Below are 13,796 nucleotides of genomic sequence, written 5' to 3' on the forward strand. Positions count from 1 at the left end.
TTATTATAAACATGGTTACGTTAACATTATTATTCCACGTTATTAAAACAGTGTCATAAACAGGTTTGGGAACAAATACAACTGACTTTTGGCTGCATTTAACTTTACTACAGGGCACCGAAGGGCACGGGTATTCCCTGTGTCGCTGGGGGAGTGAGGGGCATCCATGAACATGGCAGGTTGGTTAAACGAAAATCAACTGAGCCTCGACTGTATTTCATTTTATCCACAGTTGGTATTCTAACAACAGTTCAGGAAGATTTCTGGTACCACCCCACCCTCCCAGGCCCTGTCCTCTGCAAAATGCTCTCACGCCAATTATTCCTTAGGCCATGGTGAACACGCGGACTTGATGGTTGGGTGACTGTGTAAATGGGAGACCTCTGTGTTTCCTTCAACAAATGCTTGCATGCAGCCCTTTGACCCCGTCGGCTGGATCCCATTACGCAGCAGCTCTGACTCATGGGCGCGACGGAGAAACCGCCCAGGTGAGTGAGATGCGCCATGAGTCCAGTTTGGGCAACAGCCTTGTTCGGCACAGCCCAGTCAAGTGCGTGTGGCATCGTGCAATCAATCAGCGTTTAGGCTCTAAGAGGGAGGCGTTCCTCATTTTGAGCAAAAATAAAAAAAACACGGAAGGGAAGCCATCCACGGCCATGTATTTGAGAGGCTCTACGGGAGAGGACTCCTTAGTAGATGTCAGGAAGTAAAGCTGGAGACAGAGGGAGGATGACCCCTATTTTCAGAGCCAAAAACTGGGGGAAAGGATTTAAAAATGTGAAGGAGTATCTGGATTGTCCTACCTCACGAAGTTCAGGATGCTCGGTTATAATCGCAGACAGGCTGTGTGTGCACCGGTGTAGACCGGGGCAGGGGGCGGGAGGTGCGGGGATATAATTTCACCAATACCTTTGGTTAACGAGCTGTAGCGCACAATTCCCTTTGACGGGCTTTCACTACACATTCTTAACCTTGAGGACCGTGCCCCCAGGCAGCAACCCTTTAAGACCAATTGTAATTAACTATCCACCAAATAACCCAGTCTTTCCTTTCAACCTGATCTTAATTGATCATTTACTTATCCAAGTGATGCTCTCTATTCAGCTGCTAACAGTTAATTGCTCCCCAAATACACATTTTAAGCCCTAAAGTCGTAAGGTGGGATCAGATGAGAGGTCACTGAAGTGGAGTGGTGGCTTTGGCTCCATTATTCCCGGAGGTTTCTTCCTTTCTTTTTATTCCACAGATACAAAGTACCTACTGTGTGCTAGGTGCTGGGGTAGAGTGAACACACACCAACAGGGCACTGTGCGATAACCAGGCTTGTCCTAGTGAATGACCTAAGGTCATATATTCCCCTCAAAAAGATACACAAAGAGCAACAATGGAAGGCAGGGAACCCTCAAGTCCACCTTGGCTCTGACACTCAGAAGTGACCCTAACTCTTGAGCGACCCTGGCTCATCTGTCACAGCATGGTCATATACAAGCGAAGTGTGCTGAGAACTGAAAAAATGTTATGAGTATATGAAAGAGACTGTTAATAAACAAAGGAGAATAATTTAAAATGAAGACCGGAAGCAAATAAAAATGATGGTATGTGGTGACACCATGTCATTTTTTTTTCCCCCTTTATAAGAACCGTAAGGGAACTCTGAAGTCTGGGTAAGACTCATTGGAGAAGCTAATAAAAATGAAGATTTCAAAGACCCACTCCCAGAGGTGATGGTTTAGTAGGTCTGAAATTCTTAAGGCGGCTCCCAGGTGGTTTTTTGATGCAGGCGGTCCACTAACATCCTGGGGAGATAATCCAAACTAGGGTCCCTTCACACACCTGGGAACACAGACAGGAAATGTACTTCCTCGGCCTGAAATTAACAATACCTACTGGACCAGCAAACTACTCTCCCCTCTAAGCACCTGCCCAACGTGATTCAGGACATCACCTTACTACAACACCTGCTGCTGGCCGGCACCAATGGGCTGTATCTGTAATTTTTTTAGTTTTAAGGACATAAAAACGTATCGGCGTCTACATGTCAATTATAGTATCTGACACCAATTTATTTAGGTGCATCAAAAGCGGCTCCTGCGAGAAGGCGAAGTTAACACAGACTTCTTCTCACCAGACTCACTCGTAAAATTCATTCAAAGGAGCCTAAACGTGAATGAAGAAGATACGAGGATAAAACACCTATAAGCTATGCGTTGGCTGTAAGAGAAATTCTAAAAAAAGTTCTGGAGGAATACTGTGAATGAAAGGGGAAAATCCAATCCACGAGCAGGTCCAGCAGCCTGGGAGGCAAGTACTGGGATGGAACAAACCTCCAGGCATATCCTTACAGATTTAACCACGTTTGAGCACTTAGCACCAAATAAAATATTCATCCCAAATACAGATTACAGGACAGAGGTATCTGGGAAAGCGAAGCAGAGTATTCTATTTCAGAATTAAGGTGCTTCCCCGGGCGACAAACCTTGGCTGAGGAAGTAACTGTGTGCATCTTCACCCAAACTTTCCTCTTATTCTCTCCACACGTAGAACATTTGCTTTGGGAGCTTAAAAGCAAGCGAGCAGTCTATACATGTGTGTTACACTGAACTCGCCCCTCTCTGCAGTGCACTTTGCTTACAAGGGAGGTCCCTGGGTGTTCTCAGGCCCTAGCGCTTCTTTACTTATGTATCCCATCAATAGGACCCTTCCCTGGCTTCCTAGCTCACAGACGATTATCAGAAGCCTATCAGAAGGCTGCCAGGGAGTACAGACAGTGTCCATAAATAATAGATGAAAAAGGAGACGGTGAGAAGTACATCCTTCTCCAAAAATACTTAAGCCACATCTCAAGCTTCTGGATCCTGTATGCCTGAACTCCGAGGGTGTCGCTTCGCCACAACAAAGTATGAACCGACGGTCGCCTTGAGCCTTCCAGGAAAGGTGAAATTATGTCCCGTGTACTTTTTAAAAGCAAGGGAAGTAGCAGATACGTTAGACCTCAGACAGCAAACGCCTGTGCAACAGAGCCATTGCCCTTCCTGCGTCCAAGGCGGACCCCGGGCACTCGGCCCGCCCTGTATTCCTGAAGGGGACCCCGCCTGGGAATCCAGCTCACAGCACCCCCAGGCAGCTGCTCCCCTTGCACAAATGGAAACCGACTTGCCAACCATGGCTTGGAAAGACTGCTATGAAAACAGAAAAAACAAAAACAAAAAAACAAAAAAGTTCAACACCAGGGAACAAGGTTTAATGCTCTGGATGAGTCAGTACCTGGATCTGCTCCCTTCCTAACAAAGCTGGTACGTGAGCACACCGGCCTGGCTGAAACCATTCCCTGTGGTCTCCCAAGAACTTACAAATTGGACTCGACCAGGAAGGACCAAGACCTGTGTTCACCTCCAGCATGTTTCGATTCCTTCGGATTAGCTGGTGCTTCCCCGGGCAACTACGTACTAACAGGCCACGTCTCCCCGCTTCTTAAAGGTGGTGAACCAGGCATGAACTCACTCCCAGATCTGTGGGTGAGGGGCAGGAGAGACTCCCAATTCAGAAATGGAGCCAGACTGCTGGACTCATTTCCGGGCTCCCCTTTTCCTAGCTATGACCTCAAGCCAATTCCTTAATCTCTGTGCTGCACTTTCCCCATACGTAAAATGGGAGAACATAAAAGTATTTTATTTCATAGGGCTGCTGCAATGATTAAATGGGGCAGTATGTGTAAAGCCCTGAAAACTGTGGCTAGTAAGCGCTTTAAAACATCAGTGACCATTCTTATACGATTATTTCAATGAACCGGGGTCCCTTGTTTAAGTGGTCATGGTTTCATAGAGCTAAGGAAGTGTCTTCTTCTGAACCTAGCTTTAAAAATTTATATCTTGACTCTGAAATTCAAAACCACGGGAAATAAAGTTATATGGAAAGATGGCAGAATAATAATCATCTCTTTTTCTTGTTGTGATTTGAAAAATGATCTCCTGTTCTATGGCTCATTCTCATCTGATGGGAGAAAGGGAGCACTATGGTCGGCATATGAACAGCACAGGCCTGGCTGAAACACAGCAAAGGGCCCTGGGGTCACTGGCAGCAGAACCAGGACTTGGGGATGCTTGAGCTCCTCCTCTCTGGGCGGAGGCAAGAGACGATGAAGGAAGGTTCCGGCCACTGTCATCTGTGCGACCACGAAATCTCATACGTGGCAAAAGTCAGCTCTGAGCAGCAGACGTAACTGTCAATCAGATTCACCGAGGCTCAGGAGGACGCCTCTCAATAGTAACAGCAGCACATCCTAGGGCAGGCATATCTGCAGTCTTCACGACCGTCCTTCCCGGTCAGATAGACTGTTATTGCCATTCACAGAAAGGAAAGCCGTGGCTCAGAAAGGTTAAGTAACTTGCCCAACATTACAAAGCTAGTAAGTGGTAGAGCCAGGATTCAAATATTTTATTCAGCAAGTTATTTACTGAGCGGCTACCACATGGCAGGCACTGTGGGAGATGCTGGAAATGCAGCAGTGAACAAAACAAAAGTTCCCGCCCGGGGAGAACTTTCATTCTAGGAGGGGGGACATCTAATAAACCTCCCTAACAAGTCGAGAACAGAACGTACGGATGAGTGAAGTCCCTCCAAGAACAGGAGAGCAGAGTGAGGAGATGCAGAGGGACGAACAAGGGCAGTCCTTCCGATCGGATGGTCGGGATAGACAGGTAATCAGCGGCTCCAGGTGTAGGGCCAATCAGTGCCCTTACCTACATCCCAATGCCTGAAATGAAGTCACAGCAAAACCCTGAGGGGTTCCCAGGAGGCCAGGCACCCTCAGGTGCCCCAGGCTCATTCACTTTGCCTGGGCCCAGACGGAGGGCTAAGACCACCCTGGAAGCCTTTGGGAGTGTTTCTAAAATTCTGAAAAAAGCTCTATTCTCCCCAAAGACAGTAACCACCATGCTCTGAAACTAACATAAACCGAGGTTTGTCATTTTCCATGAAGGAATCTTTTTCTTCCTTCTGGGCCTCTGAACACATGAGCAGTTTCTTCTTCTGCAGCCTCTTCCAGAAGTTCCTCAGCGATCACCACCGTCCATGCTCTGGCTCTTTCCACCGGGGACGGTTACCACACCCTGTCGGTTTCCTCAGCGGGTCCTCCCCAGCGCTATCACTGTGAGACTCGAGCCCCGGTCACTAGACAGTGGTCACTGATCGTCACCACACCGCCACCACAGTCATCATCTCCTGAGTCCTCACTGGGAATACACGTGCCCTCCTCTAGCCCGACCGCTCACATAACCAGAAGCCTGGGGCTCAGCCAGCAGCGTGCCCCACCCCTCAGTGACAAACGTTCGGAACCCAGGGAATTAGAACTCAGGTGGCTAGGAGGTTCAAGGCCAGTGTTTATTCCCAGTATGCTACCCAACCTCTCTACAGCAGAACCCCGTTGTGGGTGATGACATCAGCACTGATCACTTGGGGGACACGGTAACTACGTCAAACCCAAGGGCACGGTGAATTAGGTTGTTTCACATGGCAGCAAAGAGCATGGCTCTGGAGTCAGATGGCCGGGTTTGGGGTCCCCATTTACAGCTGTGGGACATAATGCAGGTGCCGTGGCCTCTCTCAGGCTCGGTCAATTTGTCTGTACATGGGGACAACTGCTCTCCCTCAAGTGGTGGGAGAGCTTCCGAGGAGTTAGTGCCCGAAGGGTAGGAACAGCCAGGAGCACCCTCAGCTCCTCCGTGGTGGCCAGCTACACCCCAAGGTCCTCTGAACACCCTCGTACACAGGACAGAGTCCATCAGATCTACAGACCAACACCTTCATGATCCAGACTGATCATTAAAGATGTTTTCTGAATGGCTGACCGACTGAATCACTACAGGAGAATGTCCCTGAATTCACAGGTCCAATAATAGCTTGGAAATAGAAGCCATCTGAAAATGTGCCTCAACTCGAGCTGGGCTGGCAAGGATTGGATGTGATTATAAAAAGCAAGTGAAAAGAGAATGTTACTGCAAGGAAAATTAAATCCATATGAGTTTTAAATAACTTCATTCCAATAGAGAGTATTAAAATGTTGTGTTTTTGGCAAGTATTAAATACTAAAACAAATGCAATTTTAAACTGAAATTCTACTTTAACTTAAAAAATTAAAACTGCCACAATTGTATCCTAAGGCCTAAATCCCCTTCTATTATTAACTTACCTGTGAAACAAATTGTAGGTCTTTTAAAAAATGTTTTCTACTTAAAATTTATATCTAGATTTCATGGTCAGACTCAGCAGTCATCCAAGCAGAACTCCGCATTATGCAGTGGGCTCCTATCTAAACACTGACATGGAAATGTTCTCAGCTTAAGTACGTTCTGATTCAGGACATAAACCGATACTTTAAGATCTGCCTGTAGCTTTCTGTCATGACTGAAGTTAACACCCCACTGAGTAACTCGGGGCGCGCCTACCAAGGAATCTTCAAAACCGTCCGTTGTCTGGCTTCCTGCTGTGGATTATAAGCTGGACACGGGAAGGCACACTTAGGCACAAACTTCTTCCATTAAAGGCTTATTTTCTCTGAACCACCCACCTGAATTTCAGCTCGCTTTCTATAAAAGTGGAAAAGGAATCCAGCTGGTCCAAGTGAGGCAGAAAACAGAAGCTCATACAAATCCTATCACCCCAATGGTTCGGCAAGTTTACTCTAATAAGTGTATCCAAGCCCCTTTTAATGGCTCATGACTGAATGTAACTTTTGCAACGGCTAATAATTTAACGCGGCATCGCGATGGTTTTTCCCATTCTTATTCTTCATCCAGAAAGTAAATAAAACCTACACGCACCCTCCAGGCTCTAATCCTATACTTTACAAGTAACTTCACTTTTGGCAGAAACCTAACCTTCCATTCTGCACGCAATGGACTATGTGCCAAGGTGGCAGGGCAAGCCCCGACAGACTTTGGTTTTGGCCCAACAGGTCAAGGTTCTTAAGTCACATCTGAGGATACTCCTGGCGACCAACACTTCCAGAATCAAAGCATATTATTATCATGCGCTTGATTTCTATTAAACAGCGTTTTGTTGACTAATCAGACTGGTCTACAAAGCCAGTTGAACCGGAAAGGTCTATGATGGAGGCAGAAGCATGTCCCACAGTTAGAAGAGTGAACTAGACGTGAACGTTCGCAGGCAGCTCCATACTAATCAACAGTCCTGCTGCATCAGGAAGAAGCCTTACAGAGAATGCCGGGAAAGCCCTCATTAGAGAAGATATCAAGGCCTGTATCCTACATCGAGAGGAAATGAAGCTTTCAAAAAAGAAACTACAAAAATGATCAATAGGATGGTACAGCTTGGAGGCAGTTCAAATCCCAGCCTTCCACTCGAGAACTGTGTGACCTCTGAACAAAACTCGTTTCCCCCCGGGTCTGTTTCCCCATCTGTAAATGATACCAGCCTCAGGGGGTTGTCATCAAGTTTGAAAAACGCTTTGCACAGTACCTCGCACACAGAGAGCACCCGAAGGCTATGTCAGGTTCCCCCCAGAGCTTAACAGATCTTTTCAACACCTCTTGGAGAGAAAGCAGCACGAGGGAGGGCAGTGGGAGAACCGAAGGGCCCGGTGCGGCCTGGGCCGGGTGGAGCAGGGGGGTCCAGGTGGGCCCTTGGGCGGTACCAAACAGGACTCCAGGCATCTGACGGGAGGGATCGGCCAATGAGCAGCTCCACATTTTCCCTACATCACACCCACTCGAACCTCAAGTTTTGTTCCTCTCAACTTTTTTTTTTTTTTTTTGATATTTTAGTCCGTAAAGAATTTCAGTGGTAATTTGGACCTCACGAATCTGGATCTTCTTCTTTCTTTTAACCCTACAGCAGGGCGACTGTAAATGTCGAGGCACTTGAGGCTCAAATGAGAACACTCAAGTACTTCAGCAATTAAGAGCTACACACATTCGTTATGATTTATCCCACATAAATTCTGAAGTTCTTCAGTGTGCAATGAAATTACCTGGGGTGGGCGTGGGGATACTTCAGGTGTCCAAAAAAATGACAGAAATGGCAAACCGTTTTCCTTAACCATCGGCCTGGTTTTTGGACTACTTTATACGTGGCCTTTATATCCGAGTTACCCTTTTCCTCACCCCCCTGTACTTAAAGGATATGAGCCAATCGATTCAAAGTGAGGCCTGATATCAAATCAAAATCGACAGAAATCAAATATCGAATGCATTGAGATATAATTTTAGAAGAGTCGCTTTAACGTAAGTATTAAAAGTCAGCAGTTATCTAGATATCTGCCCTCAAATATTAAGGTAGAAGCATCTTCTTGACCACCCAGACTTGGAAGAACTGTGACAAAGTGAGGGAGGTTTTGGATGTGAAGTGTTTTAAAAAAAAAAAAAAAAGGCACCACGCAAATATAAGCTTCACAAAGGCTGGGATTCTGGTCCACTGATGTAACCTAATTACCTCAGTAGGTGCTCGATAAATTAATGTGATTTTGTAAAACATTTTGCTAGAAAGTACCTGTAACATCCAAATTAAAACAGCCAGCCTAGAGACACTGACAGATCTTTCAAAGTATTAGCTGCAGGGACACAAGGCTTTAGTTATGAGCTTTCTAAATTTTTCAAAATGTTTAACTCCGTGAAGAGTAAAGCAACCAAACTGGGGCAGCTCCTTCCTGTGGAGAGGGAGCTGACCACCTGCTTGGGGACTCCTCAACTGAGTATGTGGGTGCTGCCACATCCAGGCCCTGCTGTAAGAACGGGGGTGACACAACAGACCTCACCCTGCTCTTTCAGACCCGAGGAAATGTCAGCGTCCGCAGCCTGGGAAGAAGGCTTCCGGCTAGAAGGAAAACTCGGGACCACCTTGTCCACTCCCCACTTTGGGCAGACCAGGAACTAACAACCTTGAGGCAAAATACCTGCCTGAGGCTAAGCCAGCGAGGCAGGGACGGAGGAGGAGCTTGTTAGAGCCCTGGAGGGACAGGTGTCCCTGGTTCCCAGAGCAGCGCCCTTTCCAGCTCACAGCGTCCGGCTCCTCCCCGGGTGCTGTGCGTGCCCAGCGCTCAGTTTCTAGAACATTTACACAGCTAACGCTGAGAGCCGCTCCGTACCTCTGCCTCTTCCTCCCATACACCTGCCCACAACCCTTCTGGGGTTTCCTAAGGTAGGAATCCATAAGCCACAAGTATGAACACATCTCGCTGAGGGAGGCTGACCGCACCTTCAGCTTCACCACCGTTCCGAGCAGGAAGGACACAGGCGGAGAAAAAAAATGAAGACAAGTGGTCCCACGTAGGACTTTATGAATAAACTGCTTGTTTCAGCCATTTTTAATCTTTAAAAACACAAACAAACAAACAGCAATTCCATATCAACCTAATACAAATGTTACAACTTCTTTGTTTCATTCTTCGGGGGAGCCATAAATATAAAAACCTCCAGACTAGAGCGAACTGGTCGCAAGCACAGAGGAAACTGACACCCCATACAGGAAATTATTTCACTCTTACCAAAGTAAGTTCTCCACGCACTTCTTAGCACCACCGTCCAACTGCACGTCTACTCTCTAGGTGGTATGGAAACGATGTGAATTCACAAATATTCAGTCAATGCCAAACAGAAACAAGTGGGAAGAGGTCGGCCGTGGGGCTCGACAACTGCACTTCAGAGATGCAGCCTGTGAGCACCCCTCCCACATGCACCTTCATTTTCCCCCTTAACTGCTCCCAATGATGTACAAAATACAGTCCTTCCACAGCTTTTAGAAAGTTTTTTATTGGTTACAATGATATAAAATGCATCATTTGAATTCCCCCGTCAGTAAGTGCTTGCTAGCAACAGCATAAGAAAACTTTCTGTACATCTGACAAGCTCAAATGATTTATTTCATGCTGGAAGGGGAAAAATAGCAAACACCACTCTTAACTTGTCTGTCTATAATTAACCTCTCTCTCTCTCTCTCAAGGCTACGTTGGTTAAAATCAACGGACAACCCCTTTTGTATGTCAATTTGTAAATTTTAATGTTTTCATTAGAATAGTCTTTTATATCACTCTCCAACAAGAAACAATAAAATTACTAACAGCAAACTTCAATACAAGAACACTCTCCAGATTAACAACTCAAACAAAATGTAAAATGTAAATCACATATAATACAATTGAAGCGTCCAAAACAATTTAAATAATTTTAAATATTTTATTTTTAAACTGCTACAAATGCTTTATACAATATTTCAACATAAAGTCCCCATAACAGAAATGTAACAAAATGGGAATGATAGTGAAAGGGTTAAAGTGGCACAAATTCACCAAACAAGTATTAAACTACAAATTTTAAGAGGTAGATTACTTTTAAAGTTGAGAACAACAACAACAACAAAAAAAACAACACGAATAAAACTTAGCCATTTTCCACCAACTCCGTCATTAATTAGAGGGAAGGCATATAATAATGCATGGAGAAATGACACTTGTATACTCAGAAACAGGCCAATTCATTGGGTTGTTTAAATCTCTATTAGAGACTGATGTGTAAAACCTGATAAGTAAATTCATTTACACTTAGGTGTAGACATACATCTATACAGGCCTGTGACGTATCCTGGGCACTGATATATTGCTACCGTCTCCGATAATACAACAGTTATAAATTAGTGCCAGATAATAATCTGAGAGGATAATGTCCATTTGGATATATAAACATGACACTGGAAGAGGCATAAAAAAGAGTCCATATCCAATCTGGTTTCCTCTCCATTATGCTGGCAATCGGCTTGTGATAAAACAACAACAACAGCAACAACAAAAAGAAACAGGCTAAGAAAGAAGCTAAATGCCTCTGTCTACAATTCATTTAAAGGAAAGGCATCAAGAGCTGGTGTGACCAAAACATTATAAAACGAGTGCATCAGAATCCGTCATCCCTGAAATCTACAACAAACTACTGATAAAACAGAGAACTTGCTTTGCAAGATTAGGTTCAACTCATTCCTTTCTCTGCTCTGTGCCAAAAGCCAGGGCCACGCTCAGGTCTGGGTTACCAGTCCCGTGACGAGGGGCCAGGTCAGCTAACCTGTCCTATAGCGCCCTCCTCTGTGCATCTTAATCGCCTGTGAGCCCAGCACGTGTGTTGGGCGCCAGCGAAGAAGCAGACGCCTGACTCTAACCAGGGCAACAAGAAGCGCACTGGCAATCGGCTGTGTGTTAGGGTTTCTGAGTCAGCTTCAACTGGTCTTGCAAGCTTGGTAGATTTCCTATGCTTTGCCGTAGTGCTTATCCTAAGTTCAGCATGCATTATCTTTATTTAGTCAATTCAGGTTTGTTTTGTTTGGGGGGCTTTTCTACAGGAAGTTCCTAGAAAATAAGAAAACTGAAGATAAATGACAACATAACACAACCTTATATGAACTGACCACGGTAAAGAAAAGGTGGGAAGACCATGGGACGAATGTTAAGACAGCAACAGGATGACTCGGAAGGTGTGTGGGAACGTGGGTGTCCCGCGCAAACGAGACATGCTGAGAGGGACGCAGACAGTCTCCTTGGAGTGATGTGGCGGAGACGGTATGGGAGAAATCAGCACCATTTTGGTTTTTTTAGCCCATTTCACGGTAAATGGAAAAGCTTGGTCTGGAATTTCGTTCTGCTTCTCCATCACTTATTTACGTGTCCTTAACTGGCTGCAATGGGAACACAGTATTAAACAACAAGAACAAGAAAAGCTGCTGTAGAAGCAGCACTGAAGAATGTAAAAATGCCTTGGGATTTACAAAGAGCAAAGATGGGTAAGAAGGGAGTAGAAAATGTACCTCTTTCCTTATCTTTCTGTCTTACAGTCCGTGGAAGTGAGCCCTCAGCCACCAGCTCTAAATGCAGTCCCACCGACAAGCCACAGGTGGGCTCCAACCCGACCCGCGGAAGGTGAGCCCGACACAGCGTTCGCTGGATTAAGAGTTGTAACAGGAGAATCTAGTCGGTGGTATGTCTCTGCGGCTTTGTCCTCAGAAAAGGATTTGGAGCACACGCCTTTTTCACACCCGGATTGGCACAATGGCTTGTGCTACAGGAAATGACCAAACGGCAAATTCTGCTGAGCTCTCGGTGTAGAATGGAAAACTGACGTCGTTCTCACGGCTGACTGCAAGTGTATACTTGAAAATCTGTGGAATCCTAAACTGGCATTTGAATGTAAAACGTCTGAGTGCGAAGGACTAGCCCTTAATCACAGTTAGGATCAAACACACAGGGAAAGGGTGCGCTGCCAGGCCCGGGGTAAGTCCTCGAACGTGCAATGGAGCAAGGACAGCGAAATCACTGAAAACCAGAGTGAAAGTGGATATTTCCAAACCTGTGCTATGAAATCACCCCTGAATAAAATTTACAAATAGAAATATACTGAAAAGGGAAGAAGACTAGTTAGAGCAACTCCTTGCCAGTGCAGTACAACAAACGTGGAAAAGGACGAAGCCTCCACTAAGAGCCCTGGGCTGACACCGATGGACCATCACATCCCCAGGCCTGCGCCTAGGATCCCGGCTTTATACCAAATTCACTACAAGGTACTAAGAACGCTCTGAAGAGTCGCCCACTCTTCTGCCCAGATGATCAAAATATGATGCCCCCTGAACGCTCATTCTGTAATTCCCAAAAATACTTCCCAAGTTTATCGTCACGGAAGCCTGCTGCTACCATCTACAGTCAGAATAATACCCGTGTCTTCTGAACTGTTCGTTCCTTGTTTCCTTTTAGGCCAAATTTCATTCCAGCAACGTTAGCTTTCAAACAAAGCAAAATAATTAAAACTAAGTGGAGCAAAGAATAGAGACACAATTTTATTAGGCACTTCAGTCCTTTGCAGTCTTAAGGGTTCTTCAAAAGCCCTGGATGAACTTCACTCAGAGAGTTTTCCTTTATAGTACGTTAATTTTTTCTTATCAACTTTACCCTTGAACTGTATAAATGGGATCCAGTACAAAATGAGTGATTCTTTCAGATACTATCGGAAACAAAGGAGAGTACACATATACATTCTAAAGCATCAACCACCTGGGAAACGTTCTTTAGTACAGTCCATGAAAATGACGGCATGTTCTGGGTGGTTTAACCGTGAAAAGGACAGTCCAAGAATGTCCTGTTGTTGTGGAACTTCCCGAACACAGACTGAGTACAAGGAGGTACACAGTGAAACTGCTACAGGCAGGAAGTCTGGACAGCTGATAAACAGGTGTTTACTTTCACCAGGACTAACTAAGCTCCAAGACGCTGTATACACGTATGTCAGTAAGGTCTACCGTAACTGGTTATTTAGTATTTTTATGAAGTAGCTTTAAAAAAAATCTGATCCTTTATTCCTACAGTCAATCATTCCAATCAACCCTTGGCTAATGATTCTCGTCTCCATCTTCAGCCATGACTCATGGCGCACCAGCACCGAGAACTCTGCCTCATCGAATGCGCAGTGATAAACAGCATCTCTGAGCCCTTGTGACCTTTCCAAACGGCAGTCACCTCCCAGTTAACTCTGATTCTATTTGCTTAAAACACCAAAGAACTCTGAGACACTGCAAGTTATAGCCAAGAGCCTAGAGTCCTGCAGCTCACTCTGAAAGGACACGATTTTAAAATACTGTGCAGAAATTCTAGCCGCTGATGAATGCTTTCACCTGAGATGAACCTGTAAGGCATCATTCAGGAAACCACAGGATACCAAGAGTGCACTCCGCTCACGTTTGAACTAACTCCGGAAGTCTGAGAAGTCAATGGAGCAAACTTAACTCCTGCCCTATGTTTTCACCGGTCGCCACGA

The 13,796-nt window shown here is 45.5% G+C and overlaps 1 protein-coding gene across 11 annotated transcripts in view; it reads right to left on the reverse strand.

Moving 5' to 3' along the window:
- Positions 1–13,796, reverse strand: part of PRDM2 (PR/SET domain 2) — a 119,362-nt gene that overhangs the window by 20,751 nt on the left and 84,815 nt on the right. Inside the window, exon 8 of one of the 11 annotated variants that reach the window (XM_089900882.1) lies at positions 9,745–11,670. The exons of the other annotated variants lie outside the window; for them this stretch is intronic. Within the exon in view, the coding sequence (XP_089757008.1) occupies positions 11,649–11,670 (22 nt within the window). The 3' untranslated portion in view covers positions 9,745–11,648. Of the gene's footprint in view, positions 1–9,744; positions 11,671–13,796 lie in introns of those variants that run through there. 11 annotated transcript variants of the gene reach the window in all.

The sequence above is a fragment of the Delphinapterus leucas genome, chromosome 1 (assembly GCF_059928025.1).
Source record: "Delphinapterus leucas isolate spDelLeu-1000000601 "Yukka" chromosome 1, BTC_Dleu_Yukka2, whole genome shotgun sequence".
Taxonomy (NCBI): Eukaryota; Metazoa; Chordata; class Mammalia; order Artiodactyla; family Monodontidae; genus Delphinapterus; species Delphinapterus leucas.